Raw genomic sequence first — 22,190 nt, forward strand, 5'->3', positions numbered from 1 at the left:
AATATACACGTTTACCTTTTTACAAAGCCGGCATGTGTGTGTGTGTGTCTCTCCACGTGGAGAGGAGGGCACCCCGCCTGCTCTCTGACCGGCACGTGTCTCTTCCTCCAGGCCCAGTAAACCTGAGCACCAGCGCCCAGCTGGTGGCTCCGGCCGTGGTGGTGAAAGGCACCCTGTCCGTCACCGCCTCCGAGCTCTACTTCGAGGTGGACGAAGACGAGCCGGGCTTCAAGACCATCGATCCAAAGGTAAAAGACTCGATCTCCATTGATCACGTCTCGATTTGTCACTTATTGAAGCCATGCTCGAATAGCTGGTGCAGTGCTGCATTCAGGCACCGACGAACACAGCAGGCCTGTTTTCCTCAATAATACAAGTGTGTTATTTTAATGACAAAGAAATACTTTTAGTGCGTTTCCAAGTGTTTCATCTGATAATGTGCCGAAGAGATGACTTATGTCCTGTCAAGTCTGTCGTTGAAGTTAAAATATGACGATATTTGAATTGAGACAAAAATGTAATTCACCGCATGCTGTACATTTTTTTCCCTTCACAATATTTTTAGGGTTGACTATGAATCGACTCTAACTTTTTTTCCCCTAATATCTTGAAAACTAAGTTTAACACCAAGACATCGTTTAATATCGTTTAACGGTGATAAGAAATGCAGTGTTTTTGTAATAAATGAATAATCAAATAAATAATCTTCATGGAAAAAAAACACAACGCCATATGTATCAGACCCTCCCATTAGGAATCATCATCCTTTTTTAGGTCTGCAGCATATTTTTTTCATAGTAGTAGCAGATCTTAGGAAATAAAACTGCACGAAAATATAGTGCAAAACAGTCACATTTGGACCAATACTAGTACTTCCAGTAGTTAGTACTGGTGCTGCTAACTTCATGTGAAGCACAGAAGACTGCTGACCCACAGGTGGTTTGTTCACTTGGTGCAGTTTAACACACCATCAAACGATCCTATTTGTTTTCAACTATTTGTATTTTTTTTTTTTTTTTTGTAATTAAAGACGCTCAGTGCAATAGCATCCACATTCATTTGAATGTGGTTTTAATATCAGAACTCATTCAAATAAAACTTGACAACAAAGTGGCCATGAAAGCTACTCTGCGTTATCTAAAATCAACCGCATGAATCAGATTAAAGCCCCAGTTTCGCTGCAGGCCCTGCTGCTGTTAAAACAGAGAGCAGAGATGCTCCCAGGCCTATATATTAACACGAGTGCGTTGATTTACATTCATTGGAAAATCCTTTAAAGCCTGTGACGCACTGTAAAAAATAACTTATGGCCTAAAGCCGGCTGTGCACATTCCATCTTTAATATTTTTTTTTTTTTTTTGCAAAACCGTCTTATTTCCTGTTTTCCTTTTCCCAGTGTCGAACCTCAGCTTAAAATCAGACGATGGCAAAATAAAAAGCAACAGATTTGCCTGTCACATCAGCTGTCAAAACACGTCAAGACACGAGGCCAAGTTGTAATTTAATTTGCAACATTTTTATTAACATTTCTTTTTAAGTCACATCATGAAAAAAATTGAACTTGGCACGCTACATTTTATTCTTTCACTTAACGATTTTGTGCATATATTTAAATAAAAGGTTCTTCACTTTGTGAAAACATTTAAAGAAGACAACTAAAAGTTATTACATTTATCTGAAAATGTACCTTCTCTTTCTTTCTGGCAGTGGCCCAATTGCTCCATTTTTAAAAAGGGTTTTGTGGTTTTTCTCGCTGCATTATTTTGTTACTGATTTATTTTATTTTTTTCACATTGCTTGGAGAATCAGTTGCAGAATCATCTTTGTCCTTCTCTGGAGTTTTATCCCAAAATGTCTCTCGGCAATCGCTTTATAGTTTGTCCAAACTTTTAGCATTGGTGAGGATTTCCCTCGCTAGTCTCCACGTCTGCTTAGCAGCAGCCTCCAGGGCTGAATGAGGCTTTCCCTGAAACAAATCCAAGTTTGGCAAGAAGTAGTGGGGGCATCTGCGACACTGCAGACAGGATATGAGCTGCAGCAGGATGCCATTCAGTCGGTCTCCGAGGCAAGATTCGTCCCAGTCGGTCTCTCTCGGGTGTTTCTCACACTCGTACAGCAGCAGGGTCTTCATGTGGTAGTTGTTGAGCGGCTGTCCCGGTAGCTCCAGGTGACGGTCCCTCAAAGTCTTCAGGACGGACAGACACTTCTTCCTGCAGCCGGCCATCAGCAGCCTGTTCTCGGCCTCGCTGAACTGCAGAACCCAGGCGTCGCTCTCTGCCGAGCTCTGCTTCCCCGTTAACGAGTAGCACTCTTTGGAGAGGAGGTTAAAGCCCTCGGCTTTGACTTCTGCTACCCGGTTAGGACCGGGCCAGGGGATGTGGGGCATGGGCCACTGAGCTGCACTTCTAGGCCAAATCCCAGTGCACTTGAACGCAGGAGTGATCTGCACCACATACCTCTCCCTGATCCGTAGTTTGACCTCGCTGGTGTCCGCCACCATCTTTACCACGTCGCGGTAGCTGCATTTGTCCACGGCCTGTGCCACCAGAGTCTGAAACCTGGAGCGGATCTTTCTGGCCGATAGGTAGCCCGAGGCGGTGATGAACTCGACCCACAGCGACATGCTCCTTTTACGGCCATCGCTCAGCTTCAGCACCGCGCAGCCCGGCAAGGAGCCGTCATCCACGAAGTTGAAAACCCCCATTTGGTTGAGGTAAAGCACCACCTCAAACTCATTGGGGGAGATGACCTCCATCCCCTCATAGCGCGCGTCTATCTCACTGAGGGAGCTGATAAACCGGGGCTCCTGCACTTCCACCTCCTTCAGGACATCCGACACCACTTTGCAAACCTCCCTTATAGTCTTCGCAATGGCCGCTTTGCGAGCTTGGCATCTTTCGTTGTAATATTTGTTTAGCTGGTAAACCAGCTTTGCCTGCGTCGCAATCATGTTTGGGCAGAGGTCCGGGCTGTACACCGGAGAGTCGCAGTAAGTTGACGGATCCAATGCTTACCGGTAAAGCCAGAGGCAAACGCTTCCCCGTGCAGGAAAAGTGAGTAATCAAAGTTTTCTGGGGGGGATTTGCAGCGGATGGACGTCAGTGTGAGGAGGAGGAAACGGATAGGGATGCAACGTAATAGCCAGCTAAATATCAGTCCAAGTCATGAGCCCTTCCAGCACCGCAAGGTAGATTCATATTCAGGTTGTGGGTCACCATCAGTATCCCGGGCTGCAGACGCTAAAGGCTATAACATCGCCTGTGACCGCTCATCTCCTCTTGCTGTGACTCTCTCCTCCGCGCCCCCGCTTTTCGTCCACACTCAGCTGTGAGCTGGACTTGTGTAGTTTATGAATGGTTCCTTTAGCAAGAGTGAAAGGGGTCGGGCTTCTCCTCCTGCAATCATGTGCGGAGCTGTCAGTGCGCGCGGCCAATCAGAGCAGGAGAAGCTCCAGTCCGCCTCGGCTGCATCTGGACGCGCGGAGCTGTCCGCACACAGGAAAACACAAACCTTCAGGTTTTTACGGCCCAGATCCAGTGTGTACTCTGCACGGCAGCAGTAAAACATTTTTTTCTTCTCAAGAAAGGTGTCGCTCTTTGCGCGCAACTTCAGCCGCGTGCGTATTGAGGATTAGGAGTGTATAGGCACAGAGTGAGTGACGGCTTTTAACTTTAGACCTGCTTGTATTCTGCAGATAAGTCTCCCTCCATGTCTCCGCATTTTAATTGAACGTGTTTCTTCGTGTTTTACTCATCTTTGAAAGAATCGGTGATTGCAGCGTTTTTGCTCTTATTGATTATTCGCATCCTTTGACGCACGCAGCGTGTCCTACTTTTAGGGGTACCATAAAAACTCTGGTGGGCTTGATCTCAAAATTTTATACACGTATCACGGATTTTAGCGTGATTTCCCCCTTTTTGAATTAAATATCTAACAGGATGCATGTTCAGTTGGTCGCATTATTTGCAAATTAAATTAAAAGTGAAAAAATATTTTGGTTATTCTTCTTAACGCACACTCTGAATGTACAATCCGTCACAAATCTCTTTTCTGCTTTTAGAGTTCGTGTTTAAAAAAAAAATCACATTCATGTGCAATTGTATCAATTTACAAAGGATTAATATTTAATGCTGTTGAATGTTGTTTAGCCATTATCGTTTTGTTCCTGGAGGAGTTTAAAACGGTAACCGTGTCGTGTGCACCTGCACTCAGGCTCAGAAAAGCTTCTATTAAAGTGGCCTGGACAATAAACTGAAATAAAAAGACACATCAAGGCGATCTGTCGGAAAATGTTTTCAACTGATCAACTCTTTCAAATTTTATTGACTGCTTGGTGTTATTTACACAGTCGATATTTTGGATTGAGTCAAATGACTGAAACACGACTTGTGTCTGTGTGTGTCGTCCCCCCCCCCTCCAACACACACACACACACACACACACACACACACACACGCACACAGACACACGCGTTAATTTGCCCGTGGGTTTATCGCCGTGAACCTTGTCCATGCTGAATAATTTAACCGAGGGTCTGTGTGAGGTTGTAATTGAAGTCCCCTTGTCACTCAGACATGTTGCAGGGCTAAAGAAGCCGTTGTTTTCTCCCACATACGTGAAGGCTGCGGTGTGAGACATAATCAGACATGTAAGCATGGAGGGAAAATGAAAACCCGCAGTGAAAGCCATGTGAAATATTTTGGGCAAGTGTAGTTGCAGTCCTGTAACATCTGCCCACGGTCCCAGTCAATTAGGTCGCGGTCATTAAAGGTGTTTGGCATAAAGTTGTAAGGAGTGAACTGGACATTTTCTCAAGTCTCCCTTATTTCATGGCTTTGGTAATTGAGTTAAATACCTATTTTAATTTCAAGAGTTTATCTTTTCATGAACAATCGACAAAACCTGCCACTTCCTCACTATCTACACTAACTGTTCTACACAGTCCAATCAGTCCTGTAATTTCAGAAATTGAATTAGGCCTGCATTATTTATCAGAGACCACAGTTGTTTAGGATGTAATCTATTGAATAGCTTCCTTGAAATGTTGATCAGAGAGAATAACAAGGCTATAGTTATTATGAAAAATGTCTGTATAATATTTTTTTTCTGCATCCCGCCTTAACATGCATATGCCTCTTGATAAACCCGCTCCCTATGCATATGGCTATTTTTGTCCGAATGAAATGTTACAAATATGCTTGAACTTCCTGTCGCTTGTTACAGAAATTATTTTACATAATGAAATATATTGACTCGACAATGATTTCCAGAAAGCAGTTTTCTGATATGAAGTTGCCAACTATGCAAGGGATTCTGAAGTAAGCCACAAACATTTCAGAAAAAGCAAAGATTAATGGGCTCCCCTTCACTGTTGCCACATCTTCTGGACTTCATCATGTAGCCTTTTTGCAAGTGCTGATGAGGCCTCGGGGAGTATGAAGTAACTTACGATTAAATTTGTAGAATTTATAATTTAGCTCAGAGTGCAGGACCTGCTGAATATGTGAGCTCATGTCAACTTAACAAATAACCTCGTACAGTCAAAGGGCACAAGTTAGCGTGCTCGGATTTAGATTTACATGGGATCATATTTGTTTTATCTAGGTCAAAGGCAGGAACTTGTCACACAAACTATATATTGCTTTGTATAGTATTTCATAGATGGATATTCTGAATAGTTTTCATCAGGTTTAGCAGGGCTTGTTTGTCCACCCAGAATAGTTCAATCAACTGTGATCTCAGTGTAGAGGTTTAGTGTCAAATTCACCCGTCCCCACCATCCAAAGGGAAACATTACCGAGTAGCATTTGCTGGTGTGTCATGCCATTTGAATTTGATGCCCAAGTGGATAAATGGACACACAGCATCCATTTGGATGTGCTCACAAGACCTACTGGAGTATCTACAGAAACCGTGGCTAGACAAGCAACAGTTGGATTGGCAACCTTGATTTATTGTGAAATTTAAAAGAAATGTTAAATTGAGATTTGGCGTTCCCTCACACAGCGTCATGCTCAAATAAAGCGATAGCTATTCTAATGTTTGGAATTCAGGAAAAGATAGAAACCGAGAGAAATAAACGAGAAAAACCGTCTGGCTGTTTGATTTCAGGATCACTGTTTATCATCAAGCTCACAGCTCCAGAAAGATGAATTGACGCTAGTTGGAGTGCAAGTGTCCAAATATTATGAAGGACAATGCTAACTGCAGCTTAATGAAATATATGGCAGTGCAGACCTTTATAAAGACATTATGAATCTGTTTTGGCCCGCTTATCAAACCACATGTTTCTGAGCAGCCCTGTTCATTTTTTATTGCAATGTAAAATGGAATGGATACAGTGGATTGGATTTTATTAAATGTGTCTATTTTGCCAGTAGAGATGGAAAAATCAGCCATATTTCACAAAACTGAATGAACATATTTACATTGTGCGTATGTATTGTATGTATATTATATGTGCCTAACTGCTCGGTACAGTCTCAGGCGGACTGTTTGAGCTGGGAGCAACCTCAGGAGCATTTAGGATAGTTTTTGATATATCAAAGCTACTTTTATTACGTTTTCCTCCTATTTCTCCCCTCATAGAAATAATATATATATGTATATATAGTGGCAAAGGCCACCTGATTGTCACTCACTCATTCATCCATTCTTGCTACTTTCTTTGTGCCCTTTATCTCCTGAAACATTCAGAATTATCTGTGGTTCCCAAAGAGTTTCCCCCTGGTTTATATTGACTGGAGAAAAGATCAGGGGCCTGTCAGAGAGCCCCTTTGATCTGAGTCTGTGTGACGACTCCACAGTGATCCCCTCGCAAGCACAAAACAGTGTCCATGCCTGTGCAAATCTCTGCCAGCTGATGAGTAACCTCACAGCCTCCCCCTTTTTTCCCCCTTCTTCTGGCCTTGCTCTGTCTGTCTTTCCTACCGTCTCAGCTTTATTCTTCATTTCCCTCTCCTCTCCTACCAGATTACGCTTGATTTCCCCCCTGGTGGCTCAGTACTGTGTATCATCGTAAACTATGCTTTCATAACATAGTTTACAATTAAATAAAACACGCTCATAGGCAGGATTTCTCTTCTAAACATAGTTGAAACATATTTAGTCCCTTTTATATAGGGATATTTGTTTCATGTATGCCATAAAATGTTTTTTTTTTTTTTTTATTGAATGATAGTGATCATTTTCTCAGTCTTGCTCATCTAAGTGTTGACTCTTCACTCAATTGTCAGTATATACTGTACATACAACAAACACAAAAGTCTTCTAAAGGAATTCACAGCAGAATAGTGCAGTCACAATAACAATAACCTCGGTCTTCACAATACATCTCTAAATGTCATTATTACATTTTATGCAGTGGCCTGGCATTTAATATATTTGAAGAAGGCAGTAGAAAAAAAATCTGTTTGTTTTGCGACATAATGTGCAACAGTTTCCCCCGTCTCTGCTTGAGTTAGGGTGCTTTGTAATTCCAAGTGATAAGGGAGGTGGGTGTCGAGGCTTGGCATTTTTAGGTAGTGCTCTTTTTTGCTTTCCCTTCTCTGGAAACATGATAGGGTGCAGGGAAAGTGGCTCACAGGCTAACCACACACACACACACACACACACACACACACACACACACACAGAAAGAGAGACAGACACACACGCAGACATCGTCACACGTGAAGTGAGCGAGTACATTTTTGATGCTCTTGTTCACACATTTTGTTGCTGCCTCCCAAACCCGGATGGACCCAGCTGCTCCCTCCGTAGAGGGCTCAAAGAAAATCATCGCAGGCAACTAATTGCCTGGCAGGCCCCTGCATCTGCTCGGCAGAGAGCAGAACTGATGAAGTCACGGAGCAGATGTGTTTGCCTGTCTGTGTGTGTGTGTGTGTGTGTGTGTGTGTGTGTGTGTGTGTGTGTGTGTTTGCGTTTTTGTTTCTGTGTGTGTTTAGCAGCACCCTCTCTGTGTTTAGACACAAGCCATCAATATTGCATGTGGAGATATTGTTGCAAAGCCACTCCTGCAGACTACTAATATTGCATGAATGAGGAAGTGAAATTCGTTCTACTTACAGCTGATTGGTCAAAGGAAATACCAGCGAAAACCTGATTGGAGGAGCCTTTCCTATTGCAATCTGAGTGTACTATAGACTATTCCTGTGTCCTGATGTCAAAGTATTTACTCATTCTAACTGTGGTTAGTATGAAGTACATTCACATTGGCAACTTATACTTAAAAATGCTGAAATGAACATTACAGTCATTTTATTTTTGAGTGTGGTTTTGATGGACCTTTATTCCACAATCCATCACACATCAGAAATAAAAAAGACAACAACTCCAGCAACAGATTAAAAAATACAGAAAGTAAATTTTAAATATTTTGGAACCCACTCCTGTCACTGTGAAAAAGTACATGTAACCGGATTAGCTGCAAATACATTCCACTGTCAACCAATTATACATTACATTGTTTAATTTAATTGTATTTATACTATTATTTTTTAGTATTAGTCTTTAGTTATTAGACACTGTATACATTTAGGGGGCATTTGTTAACTGATCACACAATCCTGTGAGGATCAAATATAACTGCCTCAAATCATTATCATTTATTTGCTAAAATGACATCCTAATGTCAACTGGTCATTTTTAATTGGACATTTAAGAGACTGTAAATAATCATGACATGCAGCTACTGTTTTGTTACAGTGATGTTTAAGTGTATAGCTTTCAGAATCAAATATCGTGCAATATTAGAAATCAGAGCAACTCACTTTGAATAACGTTTTTGTGTCATATGACCTCGCTATGATTGTTTGTATGCAAGCTCTCACTGTACTACAAAAAAAAACATGAAACGCAGACGATAAAAGTTTAACAGTGCCGCTTTTTTAAAATCCTCTTGACATTCACTCTGTGACTCCACAAAGTTTTAGTCAAAGGCCAGATAGAAAAGTCTTTTGGAAATGGTACCAGTAAATTTTCCCTAAAGGTCAATATCCAACCTTGATCTATTCAATAATAAAACCCCCATTGAGAAGACATTGGTAACTCTAATTAGTGGGGTGGTGACGGCTCCTTGGGTTTAGCTTGAGTGGCTGAAAAGTCACTCAGTCAAAGAAAACCACCCTGGTGTTATGTAGCGACCAGTCCCATATCGTTAAGCTCTCCCTAAAGTGTCAAACTGCTGAGACTGAACCCCTCCCCCTGCTCGCTCCGCCAAACTCTCATGGTCACCAGGGACGACCTTCGGCTGCAGCTGCCAATCACAAAGAGCCATGGCAGCAAGAGGTCTCTGAGAGAGAAGCCTATTGATTTTCCAGTTAGAGCCTAAGTAGTGTGTGCTATAGGACTAACGGACAGCCCAAGCAGGTATGTCATTATCAATGAGCCCACGGAAACGGATCCCCTCAGTCTCGCTCATTCATATTGGCCTCCTTCCCTCCCCCTGCCTCGCCCTAATGCTGTTCCACCACCTCGTCTGCTCTGACAGAGTGCATCCTGAGATGGTCAATAAATCCCTCAGCCACCCCACGACAACAACTGGCAGAGTGATGGGTTGGGATGACCTTCTTCCTCTTCCTTTCCCTCACTCTTTCACTGTCTGCCCTCCCTTTCCAAGTACAATAATTATAGCACCTGAAAGACATTAAATGTTACCTTACCACAGACAGCCCTTTAGCATCACAGCTGTCATGTGTTCCCCTCAGATTTTTCCCAGTTCTGGAATTTGCCACATCCAGGGTCAGTTTAATCTCAAGCATCCTTCCCTCGCGGCCCACTTTGGCTCATCCAGTCATCAGGAACCCCAATTATTATCATACTGCTACTCTCGTTTTGCCTCACTGCTTATGCCAAGCCACGGTCCAGTCTTTGGTAGCTGCTCAATATAGAGACATGTGCAAACAATTACAAATGATTTAAGCCAATTAGAAGAGATAAGGCCAAATAGAGGTTTAAAGCTTCCTGAAATGAATTTCTGTTCCCCAGGAGAGTGCTGAAGTCTTGTTACCCTCTTCATTGATCTCTGTCTACTCCACACAAAATGCATATGTACCCCACCTTTATGTCCTCTCCCCTTTGAGTCTCAAACCACACCGACAGTTGTGATATAGTCTCTCATATTTCACTCTTGTTGTTTGAGTGAGGTTATATCAGCGATGTTGAACTCTGAATTCTGTGGGGATGAGGTCAGCGGTACCATGGCCAGATGTGGAGTGTTTAAGAGTGATTGAGGAAGACTTGCTAATGATGGGCTTCAGAGCTTTCGAGAACCCAAGATCCTGGCTCCTCTTTTATGCCTATGATCCAAATCTTTTTCTGGTCTTTCAGTCAGTCCACCACTTTTGTTCAGACTGAAATATATCTACAACTATTGGATTGATTGCCATTCATTTTTTACAGGTATTTGTTTACAGGTATTTATTTCCCCAGAGAAAGAACTCGACTAACATTCACATCTCAACTATTGGATTGATTGCCATGAAATTTCATACACAGATTAATGGTCCTCAGAGGATGAATTCTACCGACTGTGATCATCCCCTGACGACTTGTTTAGGGCCACCAGCAGCTCCAAGTTATCTGGTAGTAGTAATAATAATGATGACAATAAGAGTAAGACTAAAATAATGATAATAATGATTTATGTAGTGCTTTTCAAGAAACCCAAGGACGCTTTACATTGACGGCAAAGAAGTAAACTACCTTTTACCGCATGAATTGGCACAAAAGACATTCATGGTTTCCAGATGATGCATCCTAATGAACTTTTAAGGATCCCCTGACCTCCCCCAGTACCACCATGTGGTTTTGAGTGAAATGTCTCAACAACTGTTGGATGGATCATGAAATTCAGTACAGTTATTCATGTCCTCATCCGAATGGATTGCAATAATTTTGTTGATGCTTTAACTTTTTATCTAGCACGGTCAAAAGGGCTTGGGTCAAAATTTACAGCCTCAGTTGTTTTTGCAAATGTTACCTTTCCAACTTGACAACCACATTTAGTACAACCTATGATGAACATCATATGTGTAATTCATGGCAAAATTCCAAGGGCATCAAAAAAGGATTTGTCTCTTGTTGTTAACTACTGGGCGTATTATGAAATGAGGTCCCATTCTGGCCCACAGCAGCAAAGGGAGGGATTTTGCCTCCCTGTTTTTTTTTTCTTACCCTTGACTAGATGTAAACCGTGACTCTTGTACAAAGCAGGCTGATGAATCTCTGCAGCGAGTGGTAACCAGGTAGGACAGGTCGAGGAAAGACGATTGCTGCATTGGCAATCACATAAAGAACCATTAGACACAGTGTCATCTTGCCACCTAATGATGACTAATGTCTCCTTTCCAATTGCTCTTCCCTCACACACATGCACTCCCACACACAAGCACACAAACAACTACCCCATCTCTTTTCACTAATAAACATGCCTGGCCTCTCTCTATCCCTCTGTTTGTGACCTGACTTTGGACCTGAACACAACCACAGACCACTGTGGCTGAGACCTGGCTCGCACTTAACCAAGCACCTCCAGACAAAGAGCTGCCACCCCCTCTTTGCACCTGAGCCTAGCCCCTCCATCATGTTCCATCTCTGGGCTTGACTGGACCAGTCAGGGGCAGGTGCCTCCCCTCCCTTCCTTTGATTGATCCCCTCTCTCCATCATTTATTCCCTTCGTCTGCCTCTGACACACATGTCAAAGGAAACACACCAGCCTGATGGATAGGCCTGTTTATGGATGCCAGTCTGCCTGGTAGGCTACTGATATTACAATCAGCACCTGTGTACCTGCTGTTCACACAAGCCTTTGTTATTCAGCTGAGGTCAGAGAGACACCGGCTCCAATTGAAAGATCGATGTCCAGGCCAGCATATTGGAAATTGGAATTGTAAATGTGGTCTTGTTTTGTCCGAAAGGTCTGTGCTGCATTTCAGATGATAAAACTAGACCCATATGTCGTAGAATTTGAGTAAATATGTGTATTGTTAAGCTTCCTTTTATCTGCATTTCTAATCATAGAATCCCTCCATAAATACAAATGCAAAATGACTAGACTTGGACATAATATTCATTGTAGCTGTTGATTCCTTAAGAGTAATTCTGACCAGATGAACGGTATTTGTTTTTATAAAGTAAGCTGACAGCGCTGATGTGCGTAGAGATATCTCATGTGGCGGAGAGCAGAATGTTACATTGCTGAATTCTGGTGCATCCATTGCTATGGTTAATGACCCATCCAGCCCAGTTGAAATGGTGCATCCACAACGACATTCTGCAGCCTGCTTACTCATCCAAGACTCCTTTCTAGCAGACATCAGCACAACAGAGCTTTACTTCTACCTTTAACCCAAACCCTTTGTCATGAAATCAAATGATAAATATGCTTCTGCTGTAGTGACTTCTTCAAACCACTAGTTATTCAGCTTGTTTACCTAACATCTCAATAGCAAAAGATGATGCACATCATATTGTTTCACACCAGCAATCGCAGTCATTCAGTCTGTGTAGTAAGATTCAATGCTGATTAAAGTTAGTAGTAATTGAAATTTTGATAGCAAGAACTGAAAGAACAGGTGTAATGTGATAGTGGTTGCTTGCAGTTCCCCTCAGCTCTACAGAGCGCTTTAGCTTCTTTCAGCTCATTGTTTTTCTTACTTAGCTTCCAACTTTTACTGTATTATCTCACACTCACTGCTCTCCTCAGTGTCCTTTCAGGCAGGTATTTTAAGCAACTAATTATCTAATAAATGCAGTGTACAGTAACTGCCCAGCATCGAAACTGTAGACAAAGTCTGCAAAGTCTAGAGACTAGCTGGTGAACATAATGTACCATTTAGCAACTTGCCATATATTTACTTTAGGATACCAGAGCACCAAAGTGGGCTACAAGTGAATTAATGTTGAACTTGCATTCATCAGGTGGTCAAATCATAGTTCTTAACAAGTGCTAATGTTGCACAGTGTCTGCTGAATGACTAAATAACCTAGGCTAACCATGTATTGCTTGCTTGCTTTGCTAGTTCTACCTAAAATATCAATAAATTCTGTCTTAAGTCATGTCAAGTCAGTTTAATTTATATATTTCATAATCACATATCACAAATACAGCATACAACACCCTCTATCCTTAGACCTCTGAATATATTAAATCCACCCTCCAAAAAAGCTGTTTAACAGGAGTAAACCCCCCCCCCCAAAAAAAACAGCTCTGCAAACAGAGCGGGCACAGATAGTAGACAGACATTTGCTATAAGCACATCTAAGTGAAGCTTCTTCTACTCCAGTTGCATTATAATGGCTTCATAATTTATCTGCCTGTAGAACCGAAGATGCTTACTAATTCATTGACTCGCAGTTGTAACTCAAAATGCTTGTCACTGATAAACCTGTAGCTTCAATTGAGTCACCTTCAAATTCTTAGAAGTCTCCACAGCAGTTCCTTTGCACAATTCCCATTCTCTCCCTCTTCTTTCGCTTCAGACGACCAACCCCAAATTCCCCAAGAGGGGTGTGCTTATCACCCCTCACCCACTTAAGCTGGTGACAATAGTCGGATTAGAAAAGAATTTACTTCAGCGAACCCTCGCACCAACCCCAAAAAAGCCTATCCATCACTAAATGGCCAAATGAGAGATTGAAGGAAAGCGGGGAGAATGCGATAGGAGCCGGTCAGCGATCTTAACCTGTCTGATGTTTGCCGTGGCAGCTTATAGGAGAGAAGGGGGCCAATAGCCTGGAGTCTAAAACAGCTCCTGTGCTTCAGTGGAAGCTCGAGGCTGTCTCCTCGATTTTCTGAATATCGGTGAAGAGCATATGCATTTTTTTTTGCTCCTTTTCCTGATGTGCAAGTGTTTACTGATGAGCTCGACAAATCAAGGAATGTATTTAAGCCCATTCAGTGTGATCTCAACAGGTGACTGGCAATGCTGTTAAGGTCTTATATGTAGCTGCTGGTGTACTAGGTGTGCATTTTTAATGCACTATATCCTAGTACGAAGCTTACCAAGGTTTTTATTGCTGATTTTTGTTTATGTAGTATTGTTGTCCAAAAAAAATTTGTGTTATGAATTAACTCTAGATCTGTGTGCACTGTTTAAGTCATGTCTTTACTGCAGTGTCCATTGATTTTAACTTAATAAACGTTTTAAGTGTGCATCGTGGTAATGCAAAGACAGTGGACAGAGAGGATCTTCTCAATTTGTGGATGTCTTCTGCATTTCACACTCTTCCCCCTCGCTACCGTAGCGTTATCCATCCATTGTTCCCCATCACCTTGGAGCCACTAACTTGGCCCTTTGTGGCCCCACTCTAAGCTATTATTGGTTGAATAAGAAGCACTGATCTTGATTAAAAAAATTAAAAAAAAACAACTGGGGCCAGTTTATATACTGAGGCATCCCTGAATGCTATTTCTGCAAAATTTTGTTTAAAAGGCAAAAAATGTACTATTTACTGAGAGTATGGCTTGCCGTATTTTCAATTATGAATGCCATGTTTATATATATATATATATATATATATATATATATATATCCCTGCTACTGCCCCCCCTTAGTGCTAAGTATTGCTGCTTTAGTATCTTATTATTTGTCAGGGCCTTTCTGAGGCTTTCGTCCTCATAGCTTATGCCCAAAGGCTGAATGTTTAATGAGTTAATGCACTGAAGTCTTCACTTTTCTACCAATTAACCCCGAGACCACTGCAGCGTTTCCCTAAATCCACACAAGACCTTTTTTTTGTTCCCACTTCAAAAAGGCTAAGCAGGCAAGGAAAGGAAAGGAGAAAAAAGGCTAACCTGTTAGCAAACAGTGAAAAGGGCCAAAAAGGGGTTTAATCCTTATTAGGCTAAACTCAGACTAAGTGGCCCCAAAGATCCTTTCAAAGGGGATGCTCTTCAGGGAGTGCAAACTCTTACTGGGTGACGTTTGGGACTGAATGCTTTGAGCCTTTAGGCTTCATAACCTCACACTTGCTGCAAGCTGGGCTTGTTTATTTTGCTTTAATTCTCTCACACTCCAGCGCAGCTTCTTAGTTGTGTTTATTTTTTCTGACCTTGTAGTTTGTTTTACTTCCCTCGAGGCAAATAGACCTTTATGTGTGACCAGTGATTACATCTTGAATTAGTTACATGATGGTAGAACAATTGTGCCTATCAATCATTGGTGGACACAAATCTGGTCTTGACTACATATAATGAAGCCTGTTGGCGATGCATCCAATATTCTATCACCATTGTCTGTTCTTTCTGACACATAAGATGTAATGGATCATGTATTTTGGCTGCTTATTAATAGATATGTCAACCTGTTACATTTGCCTCGAGTGAGATGTTAAATAGATAGTTGACATAATGGGAATCTGTTTCTTGTTTATCCATACCAAAACTAAGTTATAAAAATGACAATGTGTGGTTTTATTGGGGGATTGTTTCCAGAAATATTCCTTGGCTGAGCACAGTGACATCCTGGAGCTTTGTTTTCACCATGAGGTTGCCAGGAAAATCCCTGGAATAAATAAATGAGCGTTGTAATCAATCGTCGCATCTAACTTGGGGCATGAAAGCAAACAATCTGACTTCCCAAAATGTTGAACTTGCTTTTCAAATAAGTTCTTTTTGTTTTGGTAATTTCACTCTTGATTGGTCTACAGTCAGTTTTATAGCTTTATGTGTTCTTTATTATTTTCACTGCTTGCCCAGCTACACTACTCCCATGGTACAACAGTCATGGAGCACATGACCAGACAGAGATGGTGTTATGGCCAGTTGGTTAACTCCTACTGTTGCTCAGACACAAAGGCTACAGGATAAGTGTTGGAGTGTGAAAGTAGAGTCATGTGGCTGCGCTTTCTTAAGGTCATATGATTCCAGGTTCTTATTGTAAGGCAGCATTGTTTTTCCCTTGAATGATCTGCCTATTTTACCCCGATTACAGCCTTCAAACGCCTACTCACCAGCCGCCTGCTACCCGTAATGGGCTTTTGATTGAAACACATCTTTGAAGAAATCTTTTCAATGAAAATACGTTGATGCATCTTTCTTTCTCCGTTTCCAGTACAGTACTCTCAGTCCGTCCTACTCCCTCCTCCTATCTTTTTTTCCGGCTATCACTCAATCTCAAAAGCAAAATCTGTCTTAATTGGCTCCAGAGGGCTCGGGGAGGCTTTGTGTCAACGGTGATGAGGGTCCTGATTGGTCCAGAGGCACAGGCAGCCAACAGCCCCTTGTTAGTGTGTCGGGGGCTTTTGCTTGCTCGTTAGTCCGATGAACTCATTTACTGATGGGTGGTGACAAGGCCTCGTTTACCAGTGTGGAACAGAGGAGGGGTTAAGGCAAGAGGGGACAGGAAGCGAACAAGAATATGAGTAAGGAATAGTGAGAGAAGAGAGTAAGATTATAGCAGTTGTGAACAATAGCATGTTTGTGGATGCAGCGGATGAGTGTCAAAAAGCCCTTAAATGTCAGCTTGTGTTTGTGCTTTCTTTTTCATTTGCTGCTGCAGTAACAGTGCTGTCAGCCTCTCAGTCCGCTGAAACTCTGGTTATTGTAGATGGCTTGTTCCTGTGGTCAGTCAAGTGAGAGAGTCACAAGCAGCATGGCTCTGATGTGCCTATATGCAGTGCTTTACTAGGTATTTGTGACTTTTGAATAAAAAAAAGTCTCATTTAATTAGTATAAGTGTTTAGAATCTGCAACCTCAGTTCATTGTTTTTATGTCATTTTTTGATGTGGGTGAGTGTGGAGTAGTGGGAGGTGAAGAGACAGCTTTTGGAAAATGAAAAGCAATAAGCAACTCTACGTGCTGATAAGTCCACAGGTTTTTTTTCTTTTCTTTTTTTTATGAATTCTATCAAGTTCACCCAATACCGCTTGTCCCTCGTCTCCATTTTGATGTTGATGGATCACCTCTCTTCCTCCCGCTCATTAATTTCATCACCTTATCTCCCACACCACTTCATTTGACCAAAAGGTAATAATAAATCCCTCATCCATTATCCTTTAACTGAGGCAGCCATGCGGAAATACTTAATAACAGGCAACAAATTGAACTTCAATCACCTCATTTTCCTTCAAGGATGCACAGCACATTAAACTGAACGAGCAAATATACCACTTATCAAACACTATTTATGAATAATTTATTTTACAAAAGCAACATTATTTGTGTTAAAATTAGACATTTTCTTAATAATACTTTATGACAAATAAGAATTTACTTTATTAGGAATTGGCAGTGGCTTCTGGCCCCTTCAACTCTACGGTCTTATCAGCCCAAAAACACACACAGGCTCAGCCTGGCGACAGCGAAGGCAGTTGAGAGCCTCATCTATCTTGAACCATGCTGCTGATAGTTGGTCTGTTGCTCAACTAACTCTCCTCTAATTCAGTGCAGGTTCAATTAAATTTCATCCGTCTCACCATGTTCCTTTGCTTGACTGTACCCATGTCTTTAAAGAGGCAGAGGTTGGTAAAGGGGACTGGGTTTGCGACGGTAAGGGTGATGGAGAGGGTTCTCTGGCAAGGACTGTCTGTGAGATTCAAAAGTGACAGTTTTTGTGTGTGTGGTTACACACCATAGCCACAGTCACCCGGCCCCTCTTCATGTGTCCCTCTTCATTCTGCAGTCTTTTGGGCATCTGACAAAGACAAACGACAGTGCTTCAGAAATGAGCAGCAGCCGTGCGGTGCACAAACAGGTTGAAAGTGGAGGAGGGAGAGATGGAGAGGGAGAGACGGAGAGAAAGCATTGCAATCAGGGCTAGTTCCTTTGTTTTCTGTTTGGCTGTGTTCTCCTGCGTGACGCTTTGAAATTGATCTCAGGATGCACCAGACCTGAATCCATGGATAATGTTCCACGTGAAATGAAACATCAATATAACTGTGCTTTATACTCAACTAATCATGTTGACGTATAAACTCCTGATCATTGTGTTCTCTTCATGGAATCTTCTGTCCTCTTCTCAACCTTAATACTTTTCATTTGTAATAATTTTTAAACTGAACGACCCTTTTTTGTTCTGGCAGTAAAATGTACATGTGATGAAAGTCCTAGCACGGTCTGGTTTTGGTGTTTTGTAAAAATTCCACCACTGCCTCTGCAGCATTATCATCTCTTCGAGCATGACTGATTCAGTTCCACCGTTATTATTTATCATAGAGCAAGATGGTGCAGCCATAATTCCAGCTTGGACAATAACCTCCACAGCACTCTAATTTGTCCAGACGTGATCAGAACGGCTAGAGCGTTGCAGCCCAGATTATTTGTCACGCACCTTGTCACCCACTCAGCTTTTTCATCTTTTCATCTGCAAGGAAAAGTGTGCTGCCGATAGGGACCATGATCTTGGGAACATAGAGTGCTATTTACAGCGTTCGAGGAGATTCATTGGTCCAGGGAAAAATATGATATCCGGCTGCCTCTGCTACTGTCATATCTATCTGTGGAATCAGAGACTGCAACTTTATCCCATCAGCCCAGGACATCATCTTGACATCCATCCAGAGGTCTACGGGTGCACTCCTGGGGATGAAATGAGTCAACCACTCCCTTTTTGGAGGTGAAAGGTTACTCTCCAAGTATTCACTCACCATACACCTGAAAACAGGGATTTAATTTTTCATCAGATTGAGCAGAGAAGCTATCTTTTTGAAAATGGAAGATAAAATAGTATTTAAATTTTTTTGGTGGGGAATGACATGGACTGATATTTCTGTGGGGTTCTTGACATGGTGATCTGTTAGCCATCATCTCGGTCAGTAGAGAAAACTAATCAGTTGTCCTAGACTGTTTATCAAAATTCAATTGACTGAACTCGCAACAAGACTGTTGGGGAGAAATGAGCAGCTGTGCTTGGTTATGTCTCTATCCAGACTATTATACAGTTTAAAATGCAGTCTTTCAATACACAAATCTTAACATCTAAACCTCAATTCCTATCTACCAAATACAGACAACATAGCATAAATTGAAAGATTAGTTTGACTTAAAATACAAATTTTATGATATGATCTTATCTCAAAAAATCTATACTGTATTGCATGTTGTCAAATCCGGTTCCTATTTCGACTGCTCTTTGTATATCTGTAACATTGGAATAAATAAATTACCATCTGTTAAGATGATTGACCTACTATGCAGCCCTCATTTTATAAAAACAGGTTTGCTGTTTCCCCCCTGTGCCCAGTCTTTATGCTAAGCTAAGTTAACTGACTGCTGGCTTTAGTTTGATATTTGCCGTATAGACATGAGAGTTACTTGGATTGCGTTATTAGCGCTTATAGTGTAAATGAGGTGGGTGAAAAGAAGATTTATTAGGTCGAATGAGTCAGAGTTGTTTTTTGCGGTTTACAAGCAAAAACGTTAAAAGTTAGCGGCTCCTCCTTGGCTTAACTCACTGCGGTTAGGGTGTTTGCCAGAAGGTGAAAGCCAACCCCAGAAGCACTCTAGTTTTGGAGCCAGCTTTGTCTGTTTCACCTCGCTATAATTGTGTTTTTTTTGGCGCTGTGTCCTCCAGTTTTGTAGCTTCTTCTTGGATGCGTGCTTACGATCTGGTGTGGATGCTGCTTTTGGCTGGGGGGGGCTACACATCCACGGCCCAAAGTTTGCCTGTATTTTCCTATTTTGCTGTGTTCACTATATTTCTGAGCATCAGTGGGCAGAGTCTCTGCAGATACATACACCACCACACACTTCTAGTTAGAGTTAGTGATGATTGAGGGGGATTATTTTTGTATGAACCCATACATTGTTTTTAGGAAAATCATACTCATTCTACCTGCCTGTTTTCACTTCTTATAATATATCAGTTTGCCATGTGAAATACTTGTGCCTCGTTGATGAATAATTGTATGTTTAGTGTTTGTTATGGGGCTGGCTACAGGCGGACGCTGACTGGTATAGTCATCTAGAGCCCCCTTTAAGGAAGATAGGCTGGCGAATGCAGCCAGCTTCTCCAAGCCACTAATCCACATTTAATTGAACTCAAGAGACTTTGAAGTGAGTCTCTGATGCAGGCAGATCTTATTCCTCATAGAGACAGCGGCTGTCCTCAGCTGGTTGGCAAAGGCCTCAGCTGGTTCCCTCTGCTGTCCCCTGCCTTTAATGAGCTCCTTTAACTTAACACTAGACCTAGCTTGCTAGCTCACATTTGAATATTTTTGATTAATAACGCAGCCTCTGAAGCATGCTGTGACAAACTAAAGCGTCCCTTTTACCTCCCTACCATATCCCTGTACGCCCCCTGTCAGCAGACGCTTTTGAACTAAAAGCAGAGGTTGAAACAAAAGCCTAGTTAACAAAGCAGTGCTAAGTAGGTTAGTAGCAAATCTAAATGCTGGATTAGTAGGAGTGTGAATCACAGGGGCAGGGCCAAGCATCTGGGTCTGTCAAGCACTGTGGCAGCCATCAGAACAGGTTACTCTGACAGCTACCACAATCCACCATGGGGATAGATCAAGCTCAGCTCATCGATGCATTTTTAAATCTGGGGCAAGCTATCATGATATGTGTATAGAAAATAGTCTAATCATATGTTTTAGCATAAAATAGACTCTTAATTCCCTTCATTGTCCCATAAAACCACTAATATATATCAAAACAATATTCTTTGTTTATGTATTTATTCTAAATTGATGATGTTCCTCGTCACCTGTATGCTGTAATATGGATTATCTTTTAGTGAACTAAACATTTCCTTCACTCCCTCCAGCTGAATAGCGCCCATTCTCTTGCTGAAGGAATCTCTTTTTCATTGAGGCTGATCAATATAAGACATTAATCGTGCTGTTCAAGCCGTCGTGCCATCACTGTGTGAAAAATGAACTAACCCAGCCTTCTGCCTGCTCTCCTTTCCTCCCCTTCCTTTCCTCTCCTTTGATCTCTCCTGCCTTTTTCTGGTCTCTTTTTTTTTACTTTTTTATTTAATTTCCTTATTCCATTTTCATTATCCCCTTTCAATTCAACCCCTTTCCATTTTGCCTGTCGTGTCTTTCAGATTCTAGCCTATACAGAAGGTCTTCATGGAAAATGGCTGTTCACAGAGATCCGTGCCATCTTTTGCAGACGCTACCTACTGCAGAATACAGCTCTGGAAATCTTCATGGCCAACAGAAGTAAGACAGCACCAGATAATTACCTATATCTAACCATTTCACTGCTTTTAATGCAACACTTCTAGATATACGCATGCATGTTTTGGTGTTTGTAATGGAATAATGCTGGAGGCATACTTTTGAAGAGCTGAAAGGAAGTGTGGTGATTTTATGCCATGTAAGGAATATGGATATAATCCTTAATGTACGTGATGTTTCTCTGTGCCTCTCTACAGCGGCGGTCATGTTCAATTTCCCAGATGCAGCCACGGTCAAGAAGGTGGTCCACAGTCTTCCTCGTGTTGGAGTGGGCACGAACTTTGGCCTTCCTCAGACCAGGTGAAGAAATGCACAATAACGATTACAATTTTTAACAGCTGATTCTCTGTAAGATTTTGTGCAACACATACAGTACCATATCTGAAAAGATCAGAGTATTAAGACATTGATAGTTAGAGGGAGTGAAATGGCATTGGAAAACTGTTTTTGCTTACAATATACACTATAGACCTCAAAAACTCCCTCCCTTTCTTGCTGTCACATGCGCACAGGGGCTGGGTCACTGATTTGTCCCTCCCTCCCACTCTCTCCTCACCTCCCAAACATAATTGGCTTCACACAAACACAGTCCAGTTCATTTATTTATTTCCATCAGTGTGAAGCAAATAGTTGCTTGTACGCCTGCAGGGCACACCGCCTCTCCCCCGTCCTGCCTCACATCATGTCTGCTCTGTGTCCGGGCAGTGCTGAAGCCAAGCCCAACCCAGCTATGTGTTTCCAGTATAGAAAAAAATAGAAATTACATTAGGTGGTCTTACAGATGCTATATTTTATGGCATATTTTAATGGTATGATGCAACCACCAAAGCATTTTAGCGTGATACATGTATGCTGTTACTATAAAGGTGTAATCATCGAGTCTGTTTTATTTATACAACCCTAAATCACTAATTTGCTGCAAGGGCTTTACAATATATGTCTTGTATATGACACTCTGAAAAAAAAGAAGAAACCTCAAGAACAGCAGGTTTATGTAAGTTAACATTTTTTAAGACCTTTTTTTGAGAGTACAAGTACAGTCTTAGCAAGAACTGGACT

General features: G+C 41.8%; 2 protein-coding genes across 2 annotated transcripts in view; one reads left to right on the plus strand and one right to left on the minus strand.

Annotated features, from left to right (window-relative positions):
• lrba (LPS-responsive vesicle trafficking, beach and anchor containing) overlaps positions 1 to 22,190 on the plus strand; it is a 182,417-nt gene that overhangs the window by 110,557 nt on the left and 49,670 nt on the right. Inside the window, exons 39-41 of the mRNA XM_070827863.1 lie at positions 112 to 248; positions 20,996 to 21,113; positions 21,329 to 21,431. Of these exons, the coding sequence (XP_070683964.1) occupies positions 112 to 248; positions 20,996 to 21,113; positions 21,329 to 21,431 (358 nt within the window). The remainder of the gene's footprint in view (positions 1 to 111; positions 249 to 20,995; positions 21,114 to 21,328; positions 21,432 to 22,190) is intronic.
• mab21l2 (mab-21-like 2) lies at positions 1,537 to 3,319 on the minus strand. Its single transcript, XM_070827889.1, has one exon. The coding sequence runs from the start codon at positions 2,948 to 2,950 to the stop codon at positions 1,871 to 1,873; it is 1,080 nt and encodes a 359-aa protein (XP_070683990.1). The 5' UTR covers positions 2,951 to 3,319; the 3' UTR covers positions 1,537 to 1,870.

Source organism: Pempheris klunzingeri, chromosome 3, assembly GCF_042242105.1.
Source record: "Pempheris klunzingeri isolate RE-2024b chromosome 3, fPemKlu1.hap1, whole genome shotgun sequence".
NCBI classification, from domain to species: Eukaryota; Metazoa; Chordata; class Actinopteri; order Acropomatiformes; family Pempheridae; genus Pempheris; species Pempheris klunzingeri.

Coding starts and splice junctions, on each gene's coding strand:
- mab21l2 (XM_070827889.1), bottom strand. CDS start 2,950: ATGATTGCGACGCAGGCAAAGCTGGTTTACCAGCTAAACAAATATTAC.